General features: G+C 44.7%; 1 protein-coding gene across 5 annotated transcripts in view; it reads right to left on the bottom strand.

Annotated features, from left to right (window-relative positions):
• Positions 1–24,567, bottom strand: part of CLYBL (citramalyl-CoA lyase) — a 232,198-nt gene that overhangs the window by 32,589 nt on the left and 175,042 nt on the right. For all 5 annotated transcript variants that reach the window (XM_079136897.1, XM_079136895.1, XM_079136894.1 and 2 more), the window contains exon 3: positions 904–1,092. In XM_079136897.1, the coding sequence (XP_078993023.1) occupies positions 904–1,092 (189 nt within the window). The remainder of the gene's footprint in view (positions 1–903; positions 1,093–24,567) is intronic.

Below are 24,567 nucleotides of genomic sequence, written 5' to 3'. Positions count from 1 at the left end.
ATCACTGTGGTTGCATCCGTAACCTTCGAGACAATACTAGATGTGGCTTTGAACCCCTCAGCTCACTTGCCCACTAAACAAACATCCAGCACATCTCATAGGCTCTACCCGAGAGGCGCAGTGGAATGGCATTTTATTCAGCAGAGACCTGCACAATACTAGCAATCCCAGAAAAAAATCTAGCCCCACCCCCATCTCGCAATTAAAACAATCATAGTATAATTGGGCCCATTCTGAAGTTTTCTTAAGTAATTTGACATGCCAACCACTTTACATTTCAGGTTTTTATTGGCTGAAAACTCTGTCATGAAACACAAACACACCTGTCAGCAATTTAAAAGGGACGCACTAGAGAACTGTGCAGGAAATAATATCTGTGCTAATTAAAACCACTGGTTAAAAGCTTCCTGTTTATTCCTCTAGTTGCCCTAAGGAGTGACCTTTTCCTCCCCTACTTGGGGTCCATTTTTTCATAGGCAGCTGCTGTCCTCTCGAGGCCTGCGATGATTTCAAACACATCTTGGCAAGAGCCATTTACGTCATGCCTCTTCCAGGTGGAGGCCTAGGCTCGGGGCCTGTGGGGTGGAAGCTAGAATGGTGCTCTGGCCAGCTGGCGTCCAGGGGTAGCTCTGTGAGGGCTAGCAGGGAGGCGGTTCTGTCCAAACCACAAATCCCATTAGGAAACCCAAGCATTGTTTCTAGAGGACAGTTGTTCCAAAGAACTCTCTGGGCAAAGCCATGTTCTAAGGTGAAGGAGATGGCTGCTTGCGTTTCCTCCTTGTTCTCTGCTCCCTTCCTCTCTGATCTGTGGAGCAGCCTCAAAACCAGTGGCACCCAAACCCCTTCTCTTCGCTGTCCCTCCTTAGCTGGTCCCAAGTTTTAAGTAACGCACTGGCTACTCACCCACTGGATTTCCACGGGACTTTCCACCTTTGGTAGCATCAGGCTGGAAGGAAGGACCCGGGATTGCAGGAGGGTCTTGAGGTCTTCCTCGGCCAGACCGCTAGACACCGAGTTGATTCTCACACACTTTTCAGTTGGGCCCAGATCAAAGTCTTCAAGAGTTTCTACTATTCTCAGTCGAGCTTCATTCTGTGTTAATAAAAAATACGCCTTCTTAGTTTAATCAGTAAAGGGAACCCAATTGAGTGCTGTATGAAACTGCTACTTGGGTTCAGAGTGTGAGCACCATTCTCAGATCTACACTTGCCTACCCACCAAAGAGATATTTGAAACAAGTCATCTGATGTGCCAGCTGAGCCACTGGTAGGCTGTTCATGGTAACTATGACACATCTGGTCCGTGCCGTCACGCATACTAGTTTATTCTAAATACCAGTTTCACCTTGCTCATTGGTGCTGCTTTCTAATTGGAAAGGTCAACTAACTAATAAGCAGTTAGTCATTGATTGGGCATTAACTAGGTCTAAGCATGGTTCTAAGTCCTTTATTTGCATTTTCTCACTTAGTAAATACAAGAAATTGGGCAACATCTGGATAATGGCGGTCTCATCTGTCAGCCTATTCACATTAGGGAAAAAATGATTTATTTTTCTTTATCCCCACACATTGTGCTTTTTTACTTCTCTTATTTTATTTTTCCCAACTGAGTCACATCTTGACATTCAATTAAGAAGGTGCTCACAGGAATATGACACCCCACACTACAAGAAATGCTTACACTTATTTAGGTGGAAGCAAAAACATCACTAAGAAATTCTTTCATGAAGTACTCGACAAAAACAGGGATTTTTGTTGTTGTTTTTTTGTTTTCTCCTTTGATTTGACAATCTTTGCTCCACAGTTAAGAAAAGTTGAAAGGGTGAAATTCTGCTTCAGTATCTGAATTATCCCAAGAAAACTGTATGAGACCAAATATGTAATTTATTGGCTTTGGCTTGGTGGTGATGAGGGTGGGGGTAGAGAGAGAAGGGCGTGGGGTTGGTGTCAACAGAAAGAAAACACTTGGGGTCATTACTTCCTGCCAATTTCAGTTTTCAAAAACAAATTCCTCCAACTTGCCAACAGCCTTCAACAAATTCTCATTGTCAGAATGAACACTTATCAAAAGTAGTTTCACTTGGGAAGGGTTTTTATGATACTAATAAAACTTGAAAGCTTCTCACTGCTGATGAATATGGTTTAGGAAAAAAAAAGTCTTAACAGTATACATCCATTTGAATAGCAGTACTTATCTAGGAAAATAGCAAAACGAGACAAGAAAGAATTATGGAAGCCAATGTGGAGTCTAAGTCCAATCAATGAGACAAGCTGCGACAGCAGATTTAAACCAGAGGGATGTGGGTCTACAACCCAGTGGAAGCAAGGAAGGCTCCAAATGTGGTCTGAGTTACACAGTGCAAGGAAACGGTAGCTTAGTGTTGTCAGGTCAGATGTGAGCAGGGCAGAGGACCTGTGGAGGATAATTATGTGAAGTCCTGATTTACAGAGCTTCAACTACCAAGAATTAGGCCAAGTTTGGACAAAAGCAAGAGAGCTCATATTAGCTAAAGTTAGAGACAAGGCAGTCAACGATGGTTCAGTTCCAAATCAAAGGGCCTTTGGCTATTCCACGACTGTAGAACTTCAGCTCCGCCCTGCACTAGATATGGAAACACTGAAGACGAAGTGCAAGAGTTAGCTCGATATCATGTCTGAAGGTCATCTAGAGCTGCGGGAGAAATGCTTCCTCTTCTTTGGCAACACATGCTTCTAGATCCATATTCTCAGAGAACCCAGAACACGGACAGTTCAGGCTGGATTGCTCCAGTCTGCAAACATTTTCCAACTCCTAGATTCTCCTTCAGTAGTAAGTCAGCCTCCTTGCAAAGGATCTACTGGGGCAGTGAATGGAAAACTGAAGGGAACTCACTAGATTGTTCAGGCTGAAATGTATTTTAAAACTCAGATTATTTGGTCATCATCTCTACCCTCTACTCTGCACGTGTGCTCAACTTTGGAGGATCCCTGGCAACATCAACTTCCAGAATTGTTAATATTGGTGTCAAACAGAATCCGACCTCACAGAGCTGTTTGGTTGTTTTGTTTGGATTTGAAGGGGACTGTTTGTTCAAAACTCATGTTCTAAACCTGTTTGTGATTTTTAGCTAAAGTCAGATTGCCATGGTTTCAGCACATTCTGGTTTACTTAGTAAAATTCAGCCTCTGTGAAATTGGCTCCAAACGAAGTACCTAATTCCAACTTTAGGCATAATCTGATTAGTACTTTTCATGTTATAATAATGAGCAGTGAATACTCAGCATTTTAGTGGTCCTTTTTTTTTGGCTCAGAATTAAAACCAAGCTCTTTCCACTTCATCACGCTGTACCTTTCCAAAAAGAGATGATGGCTTTTGAGGTATATTGCCATACAACACCCTTATTAACAGGCTGTTGCTTGTTGCAATTTACATAAACTAAGTATGCATCCCTCTGGTAAGTAGCCCAAAATACCAACAACTTCACTGATTTACACCAACCAACAGGCATGTTGATTTTTTTTTCTTTTTGGTATTTTAATGGTGAAATATGTTACTGTGCTAGCAAACACACCCATGCCATCTGTTGGGCCGAAAGGAAGGCAGTTTCTAAGAACAATCAAGTTTAATGCCGGGTGTTCGGTTAGAGGGAGTTACAGTCCATCCAGTTGTGATGGATGGAAGAAAGGCAGAAAGAAATTCTGCCTTCCTGCCCTTTCCCTCTCCCTCTAAACACACTCCTTGCTTCTTGCTACAGTCTCTCTCCTCCATCACACGCTCCTTCTCTTTCCTCCTGCCCTGCCCACCCCTCCATCTATGCAGGTGGATGAGTGCCCTCAGGGTGGCCCGGTGGATTTGGGGGTGGGAAATGCTTCCTGGGGACAGAAGAAAAAGGAAATGAGGATAAAGAGGCCACTTGAGAAGGAACTTTCGAGGGGAACTTACATCCTGGAAGCAACTCAGGTTGTATACAATGAGGTTTAAAAGGCCTTGCATTCTAAATGTCACACTGGGATGCCCTGGTGGAGTGTTCCCTCCTGTGGAATGAACTGTGTCTCTAAGATCAGACAAGCTGGAAGAGACCAAATAAGGGAACTAAGGCCTTTACCAATGGTTACATCAGATCTTCGAAGGGACTAATCGCCATGGTGTGTTCTGAAGCATGTTTGATCCCACACTTGCAGAAGTTGCAGAGAAAGCTGGTTCAGATCCGATTCTCTGCAGGCCCCGGTTCTAAAAAGTGGTGTTCCCAAAGTTCCCGCAGTCAATCGATATTCCGTGCCATGGGCTGCTCAGTGCAGTGGACCAGGGGCTAATAAACTTGTCCTTATCCATAAGCCATCGTATTATGTGACTGTGTCTGGGCCAGGAACCAAGGCGTGCTATGATTTCAGACTGGATTCTTATCACCTGGGGAGGAGACACGCTCCGGTGACGTCAGAAAGCAGATAAATCAACCATCACCAAGATCTACAGACTCTGAAATTAAAGGAGAAAATATGCGTGCAGTTGGTTCCATTGGCACCCATTAAAGCTAATAACTAATCATCCTCGCAAGTTTTCAGCTCAGAATGACCAAATCTGCAAAGAAAACAACATCCGTCCACTTTTACACTCCAGTGGAAGAGGTGGTCCCTCGCGGCAGGGCGGCACAGTCTCGCCATCTGGAGAATAAATCGAGTGTGAAGTACAGTATAGTTTGGGACCAAGCTCCGTGGCGGCAGCTCAGCAGTCAGTTCATTAGTTCCAAACTTCCAGGGATTAGAGCGGCATCAATTCTACTGTCGGATAGGATGAGACAGATAGGATACGAGATTCAAGGAGGATCGAGGCACCCTAGGAGCCCCTTGGGCTTATTTATAAAACTACAAAGTATAAACACACCCAAATAAGTGCCTTAAATAATAGCATTATCACAGTTTCATAACATCTGAATTAACACCTTTTCCTTCAACTTCCACCCTCCTCCCCAAACCTTGAATGTTAATGTACAGCCATTTCCAGAGGAAATCACAAAGACAACCCTGCATGCAACAGGAGCAACCAGAAAGCTGTGGGCCGGAGATTTGGTAATTAAGAAATAGGAAGGATTTCCAGTCCAGGAAGATGCACAGCCACTGTAATAATAATATAACACGCCCGCGCGCACGCACACAGACACAGACACACACACACACACGATCATTATTTTCATTCAGCAAAAGGCAAATTGTCATGTTATGTATTCTGAAACACTAGCAAATTCTGTCTTTACGGGATTTGCCCATCTTATCTCATTTCCATTTGTAAAATGGTGTCACTGGCATGGAAAGACTCCAATTTTAGGCAGAAGGTCCTGCTATCAGCATCTTTCTGAAAATTTTCTTGAAAATGTCAAGATCAAGTTTGTTTTAAGACAAAAAAACAGGGTGAATTATTCCATTTAGGGATCTCCTTTTTTATATGATTTCTTTGTATACATTTATATTAAGAACAGAAGTGCCTGTAACCTAAAACAGGTCATCACTAGTAAGTTATATTGGTTTTTTTCTTAAAACATATCAAAATTAATGATAGTAATGGATCACAGGGACTGTGGTAGTGGCTTCATTGGAATAGAAGGACAATGAATTCCCGCTGGTTCCTGCAGCCTGGTGGGGTGCTTCCTTAGGCGAGGTGTGGTGGTAGTGTCCACTCTCTGCCCCACTGTTCTTTCTACATGAGAAAGAAATCTTGGTTTGCCTGTTTCCCAAAAAAGAAATCTACAATATTGAAGATAGCATGTGTTAAGTGGTTTAAAATGTCATGCATTGATTCCCACAAGCTAGGACATGTCAGACACTGTTTACTCTGAAAACGTGGATTTCTGTAGAGCAAAGTTTTTGATGTGTTAATCATGAAAAATACATTAAAACACAGGTTTATAATAAAAATACAAACTTGGGTTTCATTTGAAGGACTGAGAAGGCTCAGGATGTATCTGGATGGAAAGCTGATAGTAAGTAATGGGAACTTTTGGCTTTCAGAGATGTGATTAAAAAGAGAAAGCCCTACACAACACAACTCAAAATCTATGGAAAATAGTATGTTTTTATGGCCTCTGAGTGGTTAAAAATATTTTTACAAGACATTAGAACAATGGCTTTCACCTCAGTTACACAAACCTTCACATTTGTCAAAAAATCATAGAAGACAGACTTTAAATTTGTGCATTTCACAGTATATAAATTTCACTTCAAAAGCACAGAGAGAACTAAGAACAAACATCTACTCAATGACACACACAAAGTAGTTAAATTGCTGTCTGCAGCTGACTTTGAAATGAATAAAAAAAGATGATTGAGGATAGACAGGACAGACAGAGGAACAGAAATAGCAGGCCAATAAGACAATGAGAGAATATGGCACAGGATTCGCTGGATGATCTTTCAGCTTTCCTGATGCTGAAATTTCTGTAATCAAATTTGAGAAAAAAGTGTCAAAGATACCTCTAAAATGTTGATTTTTTTCAGAGTTGATTGATGATAAATGGGGTTTTTTCTTACACTACTGTTCTTATATTTGTATTTATTCAAATATTTCCACAACAAAAAGTGAGATTAATTAACAACTTAAAATTGATTTTGCTTGTTATTTGTAGGAAAAAAAATGGAGGGCAAGATTATTTTCAGTTCTGGGGTTTTTTGTTTTTGTTTTTGTTTTGTTTCTTTGCTAACAGTTTTAATGAGCTAAAATTCACATGAAAGGTAAGTCACCCATTTAGAGGATGTCCCAGTGTACTTTCTGTCTCTGTAGATTTGGAATTCACAAATGGAACCACTGCCTTCCGTGACTGGCGCTTTCACTTGGGACACTGTTTCAAGGTCTGCCCAGGCTGTGGCATGTACCACTGCTTCCATTTTACTGACAAACAATGTTCCACCATGTGGACAGAGCACATTTTCCTCCCTCACCATCAGTTAGTTAACGGACACTGGGTTGTTTTCACTTTGTGGCTATTACAAGAAATGCTGCTGTTCTCCAAGTTTTTGACTGGATGTATGTCGCCATTTCTCTTGAGTTCGCATCTGAGAGAAATTATGATTCCCAGATTATGGTAACTCTGGGTTTAGCCCTTGGGGAACTGTCAGCTCTCCCCAAAGTGGCTGCACACTATGTCCCCACCAGTAGCTCTAAGCTTCCCTTCGCTCTATGTCCTCAGCCACACCTGATGGCACCTGTGTTTTTGAAGCTAGCCAGCCTAGAGGGTGTGAAGTGGTCTCTCATGGTTTGGATTTGCATTTCCCTGTTGCCCTGATAGCACTGAAAACCTTTTCCTGTGCTTACTGGCCACTTTAATTCTTTGGGGGAAATCTCTATCAATTCTCTGCCTAGGTTAAAAGCTTGTGGTAAAATATATAACATCAAACCTTCCACTTTAAACATAATTTTATTCAGTGCTGTGGCTCAAACCCAGGTCCTTACACGTACTAGACAAGTGCTCTACCACTAAGTCACAACTCCTATTTTAACAATTTTATTTTTATTAAGTCATTTACTTATATATCAGCACTGAGGATTGAACTCAGGGGTACTTTACCACTGAACCATATCCCCAATCCTTTTATTTTGAGACAGGGTCTCACTAAATTCCTGAGGGTCCTGTGAAGTTGCTGAGATTACAGGTGTGACCCACTGAGCCCAGTTTATAATAATGTTATAAGGCTCATTCATGTGTACCATGTATCCAAATTTCATTTCTTTTCATGGCTCAGTAATAGTCCATTGTGTGTTCATACCATGTTTTGTTTATCCAGTCAACTGTTCATGTTTACTTGGATTGTTTCCACATTTTAGTTATTAAGAATAATGCTGCTCTGAACATTGGCATACAAGTTTTTCTGAGTTTCTCTTTTCAGTTCTTTTGAGTATATTCCTAGGAGTAGGTTTGGTTTATGCTGGGCCATATAATAATTTTATGTTTAGCTTTTTCTTTTTTTTTAATATATTTTTATTGTCAATGGACCTTTATTTTATTTATTTTTATGTGGTGCTGAGGATCGAACCCGGTGCCTCGCACATGCTAGGCAAGTGCTCTACCACTGAGCCACAACCCCAGCCCTTATGTTGAGCTTTTGAGGAATGGCCAAACTGTTTTCCACAGAGGCTGCACCATTTTACATTTCCACCAGCAATGGACCAGGGTTCAGATTTTTCCACATTCTTACCAATACTCATCGTTTTCTGTTTTATTTGTTTGTGGGTTTATTCTTTGTTAATAATAGCAGTCCTAGTGGGTGTGATGTGGTACTGCCTTGTGGTTTTGATTTGTACTTCTCTAAATCACTAATAATGCTGAATGACTTTTTCTTTTTGGTACTAGAGCCACTCAGTCATGTCTCCAGCCCTTTTTAATGTTGAGACAGGGTCTCACTGAGTTGCTTAGGACTTTGCTTAGTTGCTGAGGCTGGTTTTGAACTCATGATCCTTCTGCCTTGGCCTTCCGAGGGGCTGGGATTACAGGCCTGTGCCACCGTGCCCAGTCCAAATGCCTTTGTGTGTGCTAACTGGCATCTGTATGTCTTCTTTGGAGGAATGTCTGTCAAGGCCTTGTGCCTGCTGTTGAAGAGTTGTCCGTCTTTTGGTTGCAGTGTTGTAAGAGTGCTTTGTATATTTTGGACATTGGGTCCTTATTAGACAAAGGATTTGCAAATATTTTCTCCCATTCCAGTTGCCTTTTCACTTTCTTGACGGTGTCCTCAGTAAAAATGCCATGATTTTGCTGAAGTCCAATTGATCAATTCTTTGTTATTGCTGCTTGTGCATTTGCTATCATGTGGAGACCATTTCGCAGAGATGTATGCCTTCCTCTTCATCTAGGAGTTTCAAAGTTTCATACCTCTAACGTGTGTGTCTGTGATTTATTTTGAGTATACATTTCTACATATGACGTGGGGTAAGAGTACCATGATATTTTTGTTTTGTTTTTGGTCTTTACTTTTCAACAATGAAAATTCCCTGGAAGGAGAAAGCTCAGGTGGAAAGAGGGGGCTTAACTGCCAGCTTTGCTCAGCTTTGCCCTGGCCCCTGACAGCACCTGGCTGTCATGGCCTCATCTACCACCCACCATGTGCCCCCTTCTCTTGCCCTTTCCCAGCCTCCTCCTGGAGGATTTTCCATAAATTGTGCACCAGGCCTTGGGCTCTCTGAGACCCTGGGCTGACATCTTCATGGGCCTCTGAGGTGCCCCAAACCCAACCCGAACCCAGAGGGCAATGTGGAGCTGGTGGGGAGATTCACGGCCTACGCTTTCTTGTCAGTGCATGACTCAGTCGTGTGGCTCTGAGGGTATACTTTGCGCACACCTTTTTATAAGGACAAAATATTTACTTATAGATGGCCTCACTGCCTTTCTCAAGATCAGTATCAACACCAAGCTCGGATTGGTCTGCAGCTTGGCGTCTGCGAGCTTGTGGCTCTGCCCACTTGTGTGATTTTCTTTCTCCCACTCATTGTTCTCAGGAGTCCCTCAGCAGGGCAATGTTATAATTTCTGGTTTCTAGTGGGGTGGCAGAGGCACAGGGAGCCAGGACAATATGCTCCCAGCAGGACATTATGAGTAGAGGAATGGGGTGCATTAGCATACTCTCTCGAGGGGCCACTGGTCACTTCTATGTGATGGGAAGGATCCAGAGGAAAACTGAAGACACAATCACTCTCCCAGTGGTTCTATGCACTTAAGGTCAGACATCCAGACACTTGAAAATGTTTAGGCAACCAAGAGGGCCTGCCTTTTTCCTTATGAATGTTTGTGATTCTGAAGAGAAAACTTCCTGGGTACTATGTCCAGATTCTGCCTGATGATCCTGGTGTGGTACATTTAAATTTTTTAGCCAGGAGGAGAAGGATCACTCAAGTGCTATCCACCATGCCAGGTGCTGGGACAGGTGACAGGTGTGGAGGCATCAGGAGATATATATATATAAATCACTCTAGGAATTCATCATCCAGCTGTGGTTGGCAGTGAAAGGCCCATAGAATGAGAAGTGAAATAACAGCCAAGTCAGCAGAACAGACCCTACAGCCTGGGACTGAGAGGTGGGGACAGCAATGCCAGCTGGGATGGGGCTGGCCTCTGAATACTAAGACTTCCATAGGTGTAGAGGGGGACAGCTCCCTGTAGGAACTAAAAATGGGCAAGGGCCTAGGCGGGAACAGCGAGGGAACAGAAAGGCACATGGACAGAACATGAGGGCAGAGGGAGCATCCTTGCTTCAGCCAGGGGGTGGTCAGAAAGGCAAAGGAGAGTCCAGGACTGAGGCTGCCTTCCACTGGGAGGAAGGGGCGATGGTGGTGGTAGGATGTGAATTTGCAGTTCAGTTGAAAGGTACCTCTTGAGAAGCCACCTAGTGCCCTGGGTGCAGCTGGGAAGGGTCCATCCTCCAGCCATTGGAGAAGTCCCTGCTCAATACCACCTGCCCAAGAGCTACTGATTTTGTTTCTGGAATGGGTGCTCCTATGTGAGTTTGGGTTTGGGATTCACAGTCCAGTGCACTGTCACAGAGAGCAAATCAACACAGCAGGGGGAGCACTCTGTCACCTCCCCTGCAGGTATCTTCTAATTGGTCTCCCTCCACCCTGCCCTCAAGGACCAGGATGGAGAAGGTGGCTCCTTTCCCCTACTGGTACAAAGCACAGCCGGAGCAAAGCTGCCCTCTCCCCTTGCTGCATTTGTGTCTCAGGCTTCTCTGGGTTAGAGGAGGTAATTAACTGTTTTGGTTTAAATGCCCTCCTGCTGGGTCCCAGTCTGCGTGGGAGAATCAAAGTAAACAAGCAAAAGGAGAGAGAGTCAGCAAAGGACTTTGCACCTACCTTTGTCATTATGGGCCATTTGCTGCAGGTGCCATGGATCACCCACGCAGGGCAGGGTCCAGCGCCTTTCGCCTTTCGTTCTTTTTAGGGGTAAATCAAGAGTGATCGGATCGTAATTTAATGAGGCAGTCTTTCCACGGTTCCACACATGCATCAGATAACAGACATGTCACCTGTCCCCAGCCTGAGCGATTTCTGAGTGATGTTTGCAACAGGTTTTGGCTAACGACTTCCTCTAGTTTTCAAGTCAACTTGAGATTCGTTGCTGGAAACTAATCCAAATTGTTCCCTTCATGTAAATACCCACAACTTCTTTTTAAAAAAATGCAAAAGTTTTCTTCATTTCTTTGGAGGAAAGCATCCATTTCCCTGCCCATCACCAAGTTCTGGAGAGGAGGTAGTCCACTCCTCTGCCAGGCTGGCTGAAATGGGTTATAAACCAGCACCATGTTGCCAGTGAGGGCCCCTGTCTATGTGCCAGCTGCTTCAACAAAGCTTGTCTAAGGTGCTGACAAAGAATCTTGTCTCTTTAAGGAGGAACTTATAAAAATTCACAGATGGAAGTGTCGAAGTCTTGCAATGACACCAGCCAAGCTAACTTGAACTTCGGCAGGCTGCAGGAGCAAGTCCTTGACTTCTCGTCTTCCCGATGAGGCTGGATGAACAACATCCCCAGACAGGATTCTTTAGATTCACTGGTGCATTAATTAGTCTTCCTGCAGCCAGGAATGAAGAAGTCAGGTAATGCAATAAACTCTGTGGTGGCAGAAATTGAACACAAAATATTTCTTGCGGGGACATAAAACTGAACCACAGTTCTCAAAAGCTGCTTTTAAGGTAGGCGAGGCTTCAAAACTAAGAAAGAATCAAATAAATAAATAAATAGAAACTCTCCATGCAAAGTATTACCAGTCAGGTTCATCTTTGTATATTTTGATTGCTGTGGTTGAAAAATACTTGCATTTTATAGTAGCTGATCATTTATTTTTATTTATTTATTTGTTGTTGCTTGTCTTGCTTCCTAATTATTTCCCAAAAAAAATTGTAACTAAAAAGGTTTTGTTTCTTTTAGTTCGCAAATTTATAGTTGTTTTGAAGGGTAGTACTTTTCCATCCTGTCCTTTTACTTTCTTCAAAACAATCAACAAGGAGACAGGCATGGTGGTGCATGTAATCCTAGTAGCTTGGGAGGCTGAGGCAGGAGGATTGAGAGTTCAAAGCTAGCCTCAGCAAAAGCGAAGCACTAAGCAACTCAGTGAGACCCTGTCTCTAAATAAAATACAAAATAGGGCTGGGGATGTGGCTCAGCGGTCAAACACCCCTGAGTTCAATCCCTGGCACCAAAAAAAAAAAAAAAAAAAAAAACAAAACCAGAAAACTTGAAGGATGGAAGACAATGACAGCCCTCGGGATACTTTATTTTTGAATAGGCAGGTCGGGAAGCACCTGTAGTTTGGTGACAGCAGAGGCCCACGAGCCACTGTCCTCTGAAGTCCGGCGGTGGAGGAAGTGGCAGAGCCTGTCATGTTACCCAAGCTCACCAACACTGGGCACACCGGATGTCCATGATTAAATGCTTTCCTTGAGCAAATGCTAACAAAATCATGCCATGGTTGGCACTGCGTTCGATTCTCCATGCGTTTTCCACCTCTCCCCGCTGCCAGCTCTTCACGTCGACTCAGCAGTTTCATGCCATCACCGATGCCAGCCAGGCGCACTGCGCAACCACTTGGGCTTTCTTCCCTCTTTTTGCGCCCAGTAAATTTTCATAAAGCGTTTAACGTGAGAACAAGCAGGTTAATTTCCCGTGCGGTGAGCCAGGCGCCCTGCAGCACCGCGGTGCTTGGCTTCCGAGCAGAGGCCTCGCCCCAGCAGCGAGGATTCTTGCCAGAGCCGGCTCAGTACAGGCACCAGGTGTGACGTAGCGCGACAGATTGTGCGGACGCGCCATGGCCTCCATAAACTGCGCATCCACACGAAGCTGTATCCTTCCTGCAAGATGAAGATGAACGTCTCCTGGGCTGGCAGTTCTGCCAGGAAAGGGCTCTGGACATGCAGGAAGGGGACAGTCACTCCACCTAGCCACACGCCTGGCCTCGGGAACATTAAAGTCCTCCTGGTACCACGAGCTGTTAACCCCCTGTCACCTCACAGTGCTGGTTAGTCTTCCTCTAAGGCTAGGCAGACCAGAACACCAAAGGTTGTCTTTTTAATATACAGAGAGGATACACCAAAAAAAAAAAGGGATTGTGAGGAAACATTTGCCCACCTGACACTAGTAATGGGAGGACCAATGGCGTGAGGGCCAGCCCTTTGGAATGCAGTACACAGAGAATCCTTGACTTCCAGGGCTGCCATTCGGATAAGCCCGTCGTGATTTAAAATGCCACAAGCCAGAAGTGCTTTCCATACCCCTAAGCCACCCAACGCTCTGGCTAGCAGCAGGGCTCACTGTGGACTACCAACCGTTTCCCCTCAGGATTGGTCACGGGGCTCACCGGGAGCTGTGCCCTCGGCCCTCGCAGTCCTGGGCGTAGGCTGCACAGATTTTATTACCACACCTGTCTAAGGGACAGAGAGGTTAGACGTATGTGGAGCCCCACAACTATCACCGGTCAAGGCGAGCAGAACTCACTCTTGGCTCCCAGTCTCTTGCAGATCCCCTCTTTGCACTCCAGGGGACCAGCGGGTCACCTGATGGGCCCTGATAAACTTGTTTCCTGCTTAAACTCCTTTAGACAAGATTCTGCGATGGCTATCAGAAGTCCTGACTAATGTGGGGATCACAGTCCACGTGCAATCTGTCACCTGTCTTTTTCATTCCACAACAGGCAGGTGCCCCTTTGTGTAGGACACATCTACATCAGCATGGGGGTGGCTGTGCAGTCCTGCTGATGGCTGCCCTATAATCTGCCTAATCAATCCCCTGATGGTTAACATCTAGCTCTTTTCCATTTTCCCCCTTCAATTCATTCATTCAAGAACTATTTACGAAGTGGGTTTATGTGCTAGGTACTAGTTTAGGTAATGTAGAAAACGGCTCCCAGCGTCCGTGGAAGTCACTCTGCTTTCAGGAGAACAGCTAAGACACATGTAAACCAGTGACAACCACAAGCTGTGCAAAGACCAGGAAGAGAGCAGACTGAGGGCTGGCACAGGAGTGGTGGTGGGGACCTCAGACAGGGCGGCAAAGCAGCTGCTTTGAGGATGTCACAGTTGCCCTGACGTCTGAGCTGTATAAACCAAGCTGTAACAAGTACCCTAGAAAATTCACCTTCGAGCCCTTGGCCCAGCAGTCCCTGAGGACACACCCTGGCGTGCAAATGCCAGGTCAGATCACCTGCTCACGCGGGCTCCAGAGGAATGGCCGTGAACCTCTACAACCCGCCTCCCTCCAGCCCATCCCTGGGGCCTGCAAGCCGGGCTTCGCGTCCCCACCATGCCCAGAAGCTGAACGCACAAGCAGCAGGACGGTCTCTGAACCTTGGTATGCTCATTTCCTCACTTGAAAGATGGGGAGAGCGATGGTGCTTGACTTCAGGATCAAGGAGGATTCAAATGGCGGAACATACGCAGGTAGTGTTAGGTTTTTTAAAAAAATCCATGCTTATTTTAACAGGTGTAGTAAAGTTGCTTTTTCAAAATGGGGTGTACAAATTTAAACTCTGGTCTGCTTGTGCCCAGTCACGTGGCGTTGGTTGTGAGCTCATATCTCCTCGGCCCTGTCTTTAGAAACCCAGTGTCCTACTGCAGAGTTATGACCACATTGAAAACAAGGAATGTAGCCTGCAGGTCTGGTGCTCAGTGCACTTGCCTCCCTTGGCACCGAAGGGGTCACTATGCTCCCACATAATGGAAACTAGCCAGTTCATAGATGGGATTCAGCATCTGCTACTCCCAAACGCAGCCCCTTGGCCTGTGATGAAACGGCAGAACAGGAAGATTGCTGTCACCACTCCACACCCTTCTCCCTGGAGCAGGTCCTACACCTTCATTCCAGAGGTTTCCTTCCTAAACTCAAAGGAAGGAACATCTCGTCCTGAGAGACTTGTAAGGAGAGGCCGAATGCAGGCCTCGTAAGCCCTACTCCTGTGTCCAGCCAGACTTCTGCATGACTCTGGGTTCTGAATCAAACCCAAGCATAAAGTCCAGTTTCCCATTCTTTGGACCTTCATTTCTGAAGGCTCCCAGGTCATGTAAGACTTATATAAAGTAAATGTGTATGCTTTGTTCTTGTTGATCTGTCTGTTATTAGGGGTGCCTTGCTGTGAACTCTGCGATGGGTTAGGAGAGGTATCCTTTTGTTCCAGAGCATCATCTAACCACAGACCTCTGAAATCAGACCTGAACTATCTCGTCTACTTTCTTCCACTCATTGTAGCCTTCCAGTTGCCACTCTTACTGCTTTGTTCCAACTTAGAACCCTCAACTCTTGAATCCTGATCAGTAGCTGGGCAGGAACCGGAGGCCACAGGTTGCTGGTGGCCATTTAATTCACCACGATCTGAGGGTCTGTGCTGCCAGTGCACATTCCACTTCTCCTCTGTCTACCTGATTTCGTTGTGGCCCAGGAGTGAGGCTGATTTTAAAGATGGCTTGACTGGCAGGCTGATTTCTCAGGCCTCATTCAATGTGTTTCAGCCACAAACACTCCCTTTGGGCTGTGAACCGTGAAGGTCGCGTGGTTTTCAGGCTGTGCACATGTGTAACTGCTTTGAACAGAGGTGGTGGTGGGTGAATTGTACACAGTGAGTTACGACATTTTTTTTTTTTTTTTCAAAGAAAAGAGAGCAAGGGATAGAGAGGATGTGAAATAATGAATAATACAAGGGAGTAAGTTCCCTGAAATCTCTTGGTCTCTCTGATCATCTTAGGGATTCACCTTCTTGCTAAAACCAGATAGGTGAGCTAAGCTCAAAGAGGGTAGGACTGTGATGTGAAGCACTCAAGAGTTCCTTGCATAAGCAGGACACAGGGTAGCTGCCCATCTGGGAATTAAAAGTCTGCAAGGTTAATTGGAGAGTCACACTGTAATCTGCCCCTCTCCCACCAAAGTGATTCACCTGTCTGTCTCTAAGACACACACACACAAGGCAGTTTTCTCCATGTCTGTTAGGTTCTTGCAGATAGAAGTAGATGCCCCATCTTTAGGCATGGTTGATTCTTTCTTATTTTCTTATATTTTATAATATGATCAGTAACTTAGGTCCTAGAGTAAGAATCACAGAGAATCAAATCAGTCTTGAAGTTGGGAGGGGCCTTTGGAGGCCACTGGACAGTCCTACAAATATATCTGAATCCTGTAAATGCCTGAGACTTCTGTCTTCAAACACTCAGTTCAATCTAAACATTTCTCATTTTTCAGTTTTCCAAAGAGACTTAAAAATGTGAAGTGTTTAATAATTTATAGTAATACAGGAAGAGCACCACATTTAATGAAAGTCAGTAAGGCATTCTTCCAAAGCTAAAAACATCATATATATAAAACTCAGAATGTTGGGCTGGGACTGTGGCTCAATGGTAGAGCACTTGCCTAGCATGTGTGAGGCACTGGGTTCGATTTTCAGCACCACATGAAAATAAGTAAATAAAAATAAAGGTTCATCCACATTTTTTTTTTTTTTAAATCACAATGTCTTCGGGTGGAGGGAGTGCTCATTTTTATTTGCCATGAAATACACTGCTAGTATTCCTGAGAGAAGATTTCAGAGTATTTGGGGCCTCAGTTTCTAACTGTGCAAGATGAACTCTGAGGTTCTTTCTGTCTCCACCACTGAATATTCTCTGTGTCACTGTCCTCTGGTTAGTTGTCTTGAGAGAATCTGCTCTTCCAAACAGTGGAAATGCTCACCTTTGTTACCTCCTTTTGAGTAGAAATGATAACACATTGCTAGCCTAATATTTAAACTTACTATATATTTTACAGTTAAAAAATACAAAGTATCTAATGTTTTCAGCACTCTGTAGATTGAAACATAGAAGTGTTCAATCTCTGTCACTGTAGATGAAAATGATGTTTAAAAAATTAGCTGGGCTGGGTGTGGTGGCACATGCCTGTAATCCCAGTTGCTCGGGAGGCTGAGACAGGAGGATCACAAGTTCAAAGCCAGCCTCGGCAAAAGTGAGGCACTAAGCAACTCAGTGAGACCCTGTCTCTAAATAAAATACAAAAAAAGGGCTAGGGATGTGGCTTAGTGGTCAAATCCCCCTGAGTTCAATCCCTGGTACAAAAGAAAAAAAAAAAAAAAAAAAGACAAAAAGAAAATAGACAAGTTAGCTGAAAGTTACTATTTACTTTTATAGGTACATCTAATATATAATTATTAGGCATATTAAAAGAATAATGTTTACTATCTTTAGATGACTTGTATTTTCCTTTTTTTTTAGGATATTCTCGAATAACTTTTTTTGGCAATGCTAGCCTGTAACCCATGGCCTTGCACACACTAGGCGAGTGCTCCATTGCCAAGTTTCCTCCTCAGCCTGCTTACCCTCTTTAAACTGTACTAAAGAAGCATTAATTGAAGCATAGGCATTTTGAGAACTTTGAAGAAAGGAGAGCAAATCAGAAATACCAAGTGAAAACTATTTGTAATTTAAAAAGCATAGTTCTCCTTTATGGTTAAGAAGCTATGTACTGTACCTATTTTAGTATTTAGAAATTGATGTCTTTGCTCTTGATATTCGGTTTACTTGATCTGATGGGTTTGGGTGGGGCTGGACGCTGGTACTTTGAAAGGCTTCCCAGTCAGTTCCAAAGGACAGTCAACCTGAGAACCCTGCCCAAGGCACATGCACACATGCCTGCCCTGCCCAGCAACAGCCCCTACGCTCAGGTGAGAAAGGCCTGCTGGGGGAGAGGAAGCAGCAACCCCTGGGCTCCTGTAGCAAATCCTCAGTAGCATACTGCCCTTCACATAAAGAGTCCCAAGCTCCCTTCATTTTACCACGTGCCATTTTTGTTTACCACACCACTGGCAAATGCTGGTGATTTGCTGTAATGATCTTTGGTAGTGGTTGATGATTTATGCCCCGGTCCTTGGTGTGCTGTGCCCACCTGTGCACTGAAGAGAGGAATCGCATGGGAGTGGAACAGGAAGGCCATCATATGCTGGGCGGCCACTGAGGCCAGCCCCTCACTTACAGATGAGCAAATGAAGAACTGAAGAAATTAAAGAATCTCCCCATTAGCTGGGTGACCTGGCACATGTGTATAATTCCAGTGATTTGGGAGGCCGAGACAGGAGGATTGTAAGTTTGAGGTTGGCCTGGGCAAGACCCCATTTCAAAAATGAGAAAAGGATTTTTTTTTTTTTTTTTTTTTTTCAGTACTGGGGATTGAACCCAGGGCCTTGTGCTTGCAAGGCAAGCACTCTACCAACTGAGCTATCTCCCCAGCCCAAGAAAAGGATTTTTAAAAGGGTATTGTTTTCTGACCATAAAAAGAATATATTCTCTTTACAGGGAAGTACACGCCTGTATTTTAACAGGTGCCTGTAACTGCACACATGGTCACACTATAACACCACCATTTAGAGGGCTGGAGCTAGCCCAGGGCCTCTGCTCCCAAGTCCCGACCTCCGGCTTCTTTTATCCTGTTAATCAACAGTCACTCAATGCTGGCCGAGTCCATTCTTTATGCATCTCCATTTGGTTCACGTCTGTTTTTCTGGTCCAACCCCCTCAACTATTGTATTATAATTTCTGGAATGTTACAAATTCCCTTATATCAGCAACCATTCCCTGGAACACCATCCACTCTGTTGGGACTTAGGATTGGCTGAGTCCTGCTCCTTTGAGGGGAAGAAGGCCATACTTCCCTGAAAGGAGGGCCAGGAGTAGAGGGTGGCACCTTCCCCACACATGTCATTGTCACTCCCTCATGCCATCAGTCCACCACACACAGGAGTCCACGTCCCCTTCCAAATTCGTTCCGTGCTCATCAATGGAACACCTCCCTATAGCCCAAGGGAAATTCCATCTCATGACCCCAGTGTCTTCCAACACCCACCTGATGACTTGGTCATTCTTGGGTCTCACCTTTAAGGTAAGTTCCTCACCTCTGAAACCACTCTTTCTGATGCTAGCTCCTCAGCTGACCCCTTGTCCTCCCCCTGGTTTGCCTTCACAAGTCTTCCAAGTCCTGGCCCCTGGCAGGTCAGCGTTCTCTGAGTTTCTTGTGATTCTACCACCTAACTTGGACTTCATGTTTAAAGGTTCCATCTGATATCATCATGGCATCCTTAATTCTTGTTCCCCTTTCATTCTCTTTTTGCCTTACCTGTGCCTGGGATTTGGTTTGCTGAAAGGGAGAATACATTCACTCATTTGTTCAGCCACTCAACTGTGTGAAGCCCTGTTGTAGGTCCAGGATGTTGTTGCATCCTTCCTCAATCCCGTCAAGTTGACAACCCAGGTAAACCATCACAACTGGCATCACCACAGTTTGCAAGTAATTAAACTACTCCGATGTTAAGATGGCTACAGTGTCACTGGACAATGGGAATTTTTCAGTTCAACCATTGTTTTATGAGACTACCTTCATATGTGAAGTTCATTACTGGCTAAAATGAAGTTATGTGATAAATGACTATAGTAGGAAGAGATAAAGGATGGAGACAAAGAAAAAAAAAAATGCACCCTTCTTGCAATGACCAGAATTGCAAAAATTCAGCACAGAGAAACATGTATAATGGGACAGACATCGTATGATTGTTGCACAGGGGTGTGGCAGAGATTACTAATGGCCTCCAGCACCTTCTTTTAAGTTTGAGCACACACAGGGTCTACCTTTCAAAGCCTGGATGTCCCTGCCTCACTTACAGCAAGCATACAAATTGCACAGGAGTGTAGAGAACACTGAATTCCTTAAAAGAAGCCACCTGTCCTCCACTCTCTCCTCCAGTCGCACAGGCTGGAACGTGGTATGGCAAGCGGTTTCAGCCATGCAGATAAGGATGAAGGAGCACTGAGTGAGGAGCAGCTTGGGCCCCTGGGTGCCCTAGAGGAGGAGCACCTCCTGGCCTCCTTGGACCACCCGTCTACCTCTTTCATTATTGAGTGAAAGAGAATAAACTCAGGATGTGAGCCAATGTAGCTTTGGGTCTCTGGTTGCAGCAGTCTGATCAGTGCAGGGGCTGGGCAAGCGAATATGGTGGAGAGGTGACAGGGACCACAGTGTGCAATAGGGGCGGAAGAGTGCGGGAGCCGTGAGGAGGTGGAGGCCTGCTCCCCCCTCTCGGTGCCTGGCCATCTTCTTACCGATTTGGAAAATTCCCTTTCTCCTTCTTCTGTGTGTGTTGAGGTGGGGGTTGTGCTCCAAGCCTGGAGGGAGAAACGGTACGTGGAAGCTGGGCGTGTGTGTGGATTGGTCCAGTTTGAGATGTGGGTAGAGGGCCCCAGTAAGTAATGTCCTTTGAGCATCAAATTCTAAACCAACTGAACAATAAGAGAAACCAGTCGGTGAGAGAATCAGTGTGTCCCCTTTATTTCCAATAAAAGCTGGGCCGAGGACACGATTGAGTGACCAGCCATGCTGGCTTTCTAATCCTGAGCCCTGGAGTTGGACTAATGTGTCCATCAGGCTGCACAGGACCCATATGGCGCCTCATCCTGCAGAGAGTGGGCCCTTGGGGTTCAGGGGATTGTGCACCCTCCCTAGGCCCAGCCCACTCCCTTGAAGAAGGTGAAAGGAAGTGGCAAAGCCACTTATACCAGGATCGCCACGTGGCCAGGAACCCTGGATCAGAGAAGATGTGCATGGCTTAGGGAGAAGCCAGAAGTGCTACCTTAGCAAGGTTCCCTCCTGCAGGAAAGAGACTTCAGGATGAGCGAGTGCTCCCCGCAACCATGTTGACTTTGGAGGATCCTACAGCCCCACGGGGAAGGCTTTATGAGTCCACCTCTTGTAAGTCCACCCAAAAGGGTCAGAATTGAGTCACTATTCTGGGATAGGACCTACTTTTGTGCCATCCTGGGGTGCGGGCTCTCCAGGAGTCCTGGCACATCCTTCCTCTCTGTGAGACAGGGTCACTTCCTAGGCTCCCCTGCTATCTTCTGGGATGCAGCCTTGGTAGGCATCAGCCTGTTTCTTGCAAGGTTCTTGTGAGCCTGATGGACTTTTCAATCTTGGTGGAGCATCCTAAGCCACAGGAGCTTGACAGTGGTCCCAAGCTTTCCCTCCTACAGAACTCTCTGATTTTCCTCTGCCTGACACTGCATACTCAGCTATGCCTCCTTCTCACCAGGCACTGCCCCTTCCCCAAGGAGCAGAGCTTGAAGCATCCAGGTATTTGCATAACAAGCATCAGGGTAGCTCTTTCTTGTTGCACACCTGATGCTCAAGGGCTCCGAGTGCCAAATATGTATGTACTCAGGATGGTTTTTTTCTGTGAGTATATGTTAGGGGAGTTGATTAAAGGACCTCTGCTTGCAATTCTAATGCCTCATTCATTTATTCAGTGATTTCCTGATTCATTCATTTTTAGTTGGTTCTTTCCCACAAATTGATGGAAAAATGATTTTACTACTTTCCACACTATTATGTAGCAATGGAGGCAACTCAAAGATTCTAGTATAATGTAACATTTAGGAATTACTTAATCCTTTCCTTTAAATAATAAGAACTGGTGGAATAAAGAAATATTAACTACTTAATGAAAGAACATATGACAATATTTCAAGATCTCTTAAACTTCTCCATTAATACGTGATGGTTACATAATGAGTTACTGGGGGTCCTTTTCTTCTCTTCCTGTCTCCAGTTCATTGATGTGATCTGACATGTCTGAATTCAACTGGCTTCCATTGGTGATCACATGGAGCACTCTACTAACCTTTTTCTCCCACTCAATGACCACTGGAAACCAAGGGTTATTATGATGCACGAGCTCCTCATTTTTATGGTAAATGGCCCGCTTTCCCTGCCCAGTTAAGGGCTAAGTTCTTGAGATCCCTTGGAATATAATTTCGGGATTACAGAAGGCTGTCTGCTAATAAAATTCCTTTTCAGGTTATTTCTCAGTTTTTATATAAATCTGAAGATACTGGCTCAATTCCATACCCCACCTAAGTGTGGATTTTCTAGGCCTTAGCCCCATCGTCCTTCCCATCCAGTGACGTGGCCTGCTTATGCGGTGGTCCCTTCTACTGGCTGCCATTTTGTACGTATTTAATAAAATGTTTGTTGAATCAAATTGAATAATAATAATAAAAAAAAAGTTGATGCAAGTAGGTTCTTTCAAGAGATTGTCTGAGATGTGGAAGGAGAAACGGTGGTACAGCCCAGGGCTTGTGCACCATGGAAAGGCAGTGCTGCCAAGAAGAGGCTTTGCTAGTTTTCCTAGTGGAAGTCAACCATCAAAGCAAAGTTGCTCAGATGCTGAAACTGGATTGTGAAAAACAAACAAGAACACAATGTGCTGTTATTTAAAAATCACCCATTTGGAAAGAAATAAATCCAATATTGTCACAAACACTGTAAGCTGTTCATCCTCAATTGTGAGCTAGGAAATTGGTGAACATCATATTCTAAAATTAAAATGAAGGCGATGTTGGAAAACAGTTCTCAAAAGATGTATTGAGACAGAACTCTGAGAACAGGCCAACAAATTCTGGCCAAAAGACCAGATAGTTGACTGTTTGATAAGACTGTAGAAATTTTATTGATAGTATTGCTAATTGAAGCTGAAATACTCTAAAATGGAGAGGTTAATTAAGAGTGTGAATTTGGTACAAAAACAAAATTACCAAAACAAAGCCGGGGATGGAGGAATATCAAAATGGAGCCCTATCTCTGATAGTGGGGTGTTTCCTTTTGGGAAAAACAAAACAAAACAAAAAACTTAAAATGGTGGTTCATTCAGAAGGCAGCTATTATATGGGGAAAAATAATTACTTACTTCAACAGAGACCTACTATTCCCATTAACAATATTATTGATAAGCCAGGTATGGTGGTGCATGTTTATAATCCCAGCAACTCCAGAGGCTGAGGCAGGAGGATCACAAGTTTGAGGTCAGCCTGGGCAACTTAGCAAGAACTCATCTCAAAATAGAAAGGTCTGGGGATGTAGCTCAGTGGTAGAGTGCTTGCCTAGCATGTGTGAGGCCCTGGGTTCCATCCCTAGTACCTCAATAATAATAAAATAATGATAATAATAAATTACTATTATGTTTTAGGTTAGGGTTCTCTTAGGTTTTTATTAGTAAGGCCAACCATGAGATCCATAGGAAAAGAGGTACTGGAACTCCCACTTAATGGTATCCATCCTTTGAAATACACTCAACTGAAGTGGATTAGTTTCTTAAGTTACCATCACAAATGATCATAAATTTTGCAGTTTGAGACAAAAGAAATTTACTCGCTTAGTTCCAGAGACCAGAAATTTGAGACAAAAGTATCAGCAGGGCTGAGGTCCCTCCCTGGGGAAACCTTCCTTGCCTCCTCCAGTTTCTGCAGCCGTTGGCAGTCCTTGTGGCCCTACCACTCCAAGCTCTGCCTCTAGCTTCTCTCTGTCACCTATGAGGCCACTTGCCATTGCCATTACCCATCCAGATAATTCATGAATATCCTCTCCTGTAGATTCTCAACTACATTTTTTCACAGAAGGACACATTCACAGGTTCTAGGGATTAGAAGCAGGATGTGCCTTTTGTAAGGCCACGGTTCAATCTACCATAGGAAGCCTGCTTCACCAACAGTGGAATGAATGAGTCCTTAATGGAACGACTAGAAAGCAATGTGATAATAAAAGTGAGTTCTCCCTTTCCTATCTCTCCCTCTCCTCCCTACTCCATTTAGAGTAAAAATGCCTGAACTATTTGAGGACATTGGCAGTATCTCTAGGGGTATCACTGTGTCCCTGGAGACAGGGCTTGGGGCTGTCCCACACTTACAAGGCAGACGAGGTGGGCAGATCCCAGAAGTGACTGGGAATAATCCTAACCCACGTGACTCCTCTGCGACACTCCTGGCCCCAGTGACACCATGCTGTTCAAATGCCAGGCCCACCTTTCTGTCCTTGAACACCTCTAACCCTGCATCACGTATCAGGGTGCTGTCCGCAGACACAGTTGGCCCCCACGTTCTTTCTGCACGTCAGTCCCATTCTCTCCTGTTTCTCTGCCCACCTCTCCTGGGAGAAGGCCTCTGAAGGGCAGGGGAAGATGATACTTCGGAGCCACTGCCTTCCAGAGGTGTGTTCCCCGCCACCAGTGCAGCCTCTTCCATTGAGGACTAGTAGAGGGCTTTCATTGTTTAAAGAGGACATTTTCACATGGTTGGCTAAGACCCAGAACTGTAAAATCAGATACTGTTAGGGCTGAAGACAGGTCTGCAATTATCTAGTCATTTTAGAAAGGAGGAAGCAAAAGTCCCAGAGACACCAACACACAGCTGAAGGTCACTCATCATGCTGGGGGCCCAGGCAGGACTGGAATGTGAGTCTTCTGGTGCCCATCCAAGCAGTTGTCCTCTGCATCACGTAGGGTGTGGGACGGACACAAAGCTGCTCCTATTACGTCTGGCACACCTCCATGGCGCCAGTCAATGAGCTCACCACCCCGAAGAGTACGGTCAGTGATATTTCCTGAGTGTGTGCTCTGGGCACGTGAGTGCTCTGTACTCAAGGAGCTTGCACCCTCAGGTGAGTCATGATTAAACAGCATCCAGGCTCTGACCTGCTGCCACATTTGGGAGTTGAATGGAACTAACGTCACCTTGATCAGCTTTTGTCACCATACCCTTAAAAGAAAGTAAAG

This window comes from Sciurus vulgaris (genome assembly GCF_902686455.1).
Source record: "Sciurus vulgaris genome assembly, chromosome: 4".
Lineage (NCBI taxonomy): Eukaryota > Metazoa > Chordata > Mammalia > Rodentia > Sciuridae > Sciurus > Sciurus vulgaris.
Note: the sequence above shows the minus strand (reverse complement) of the source record. Positions and strands in the feature narration are given on the sequence as shown.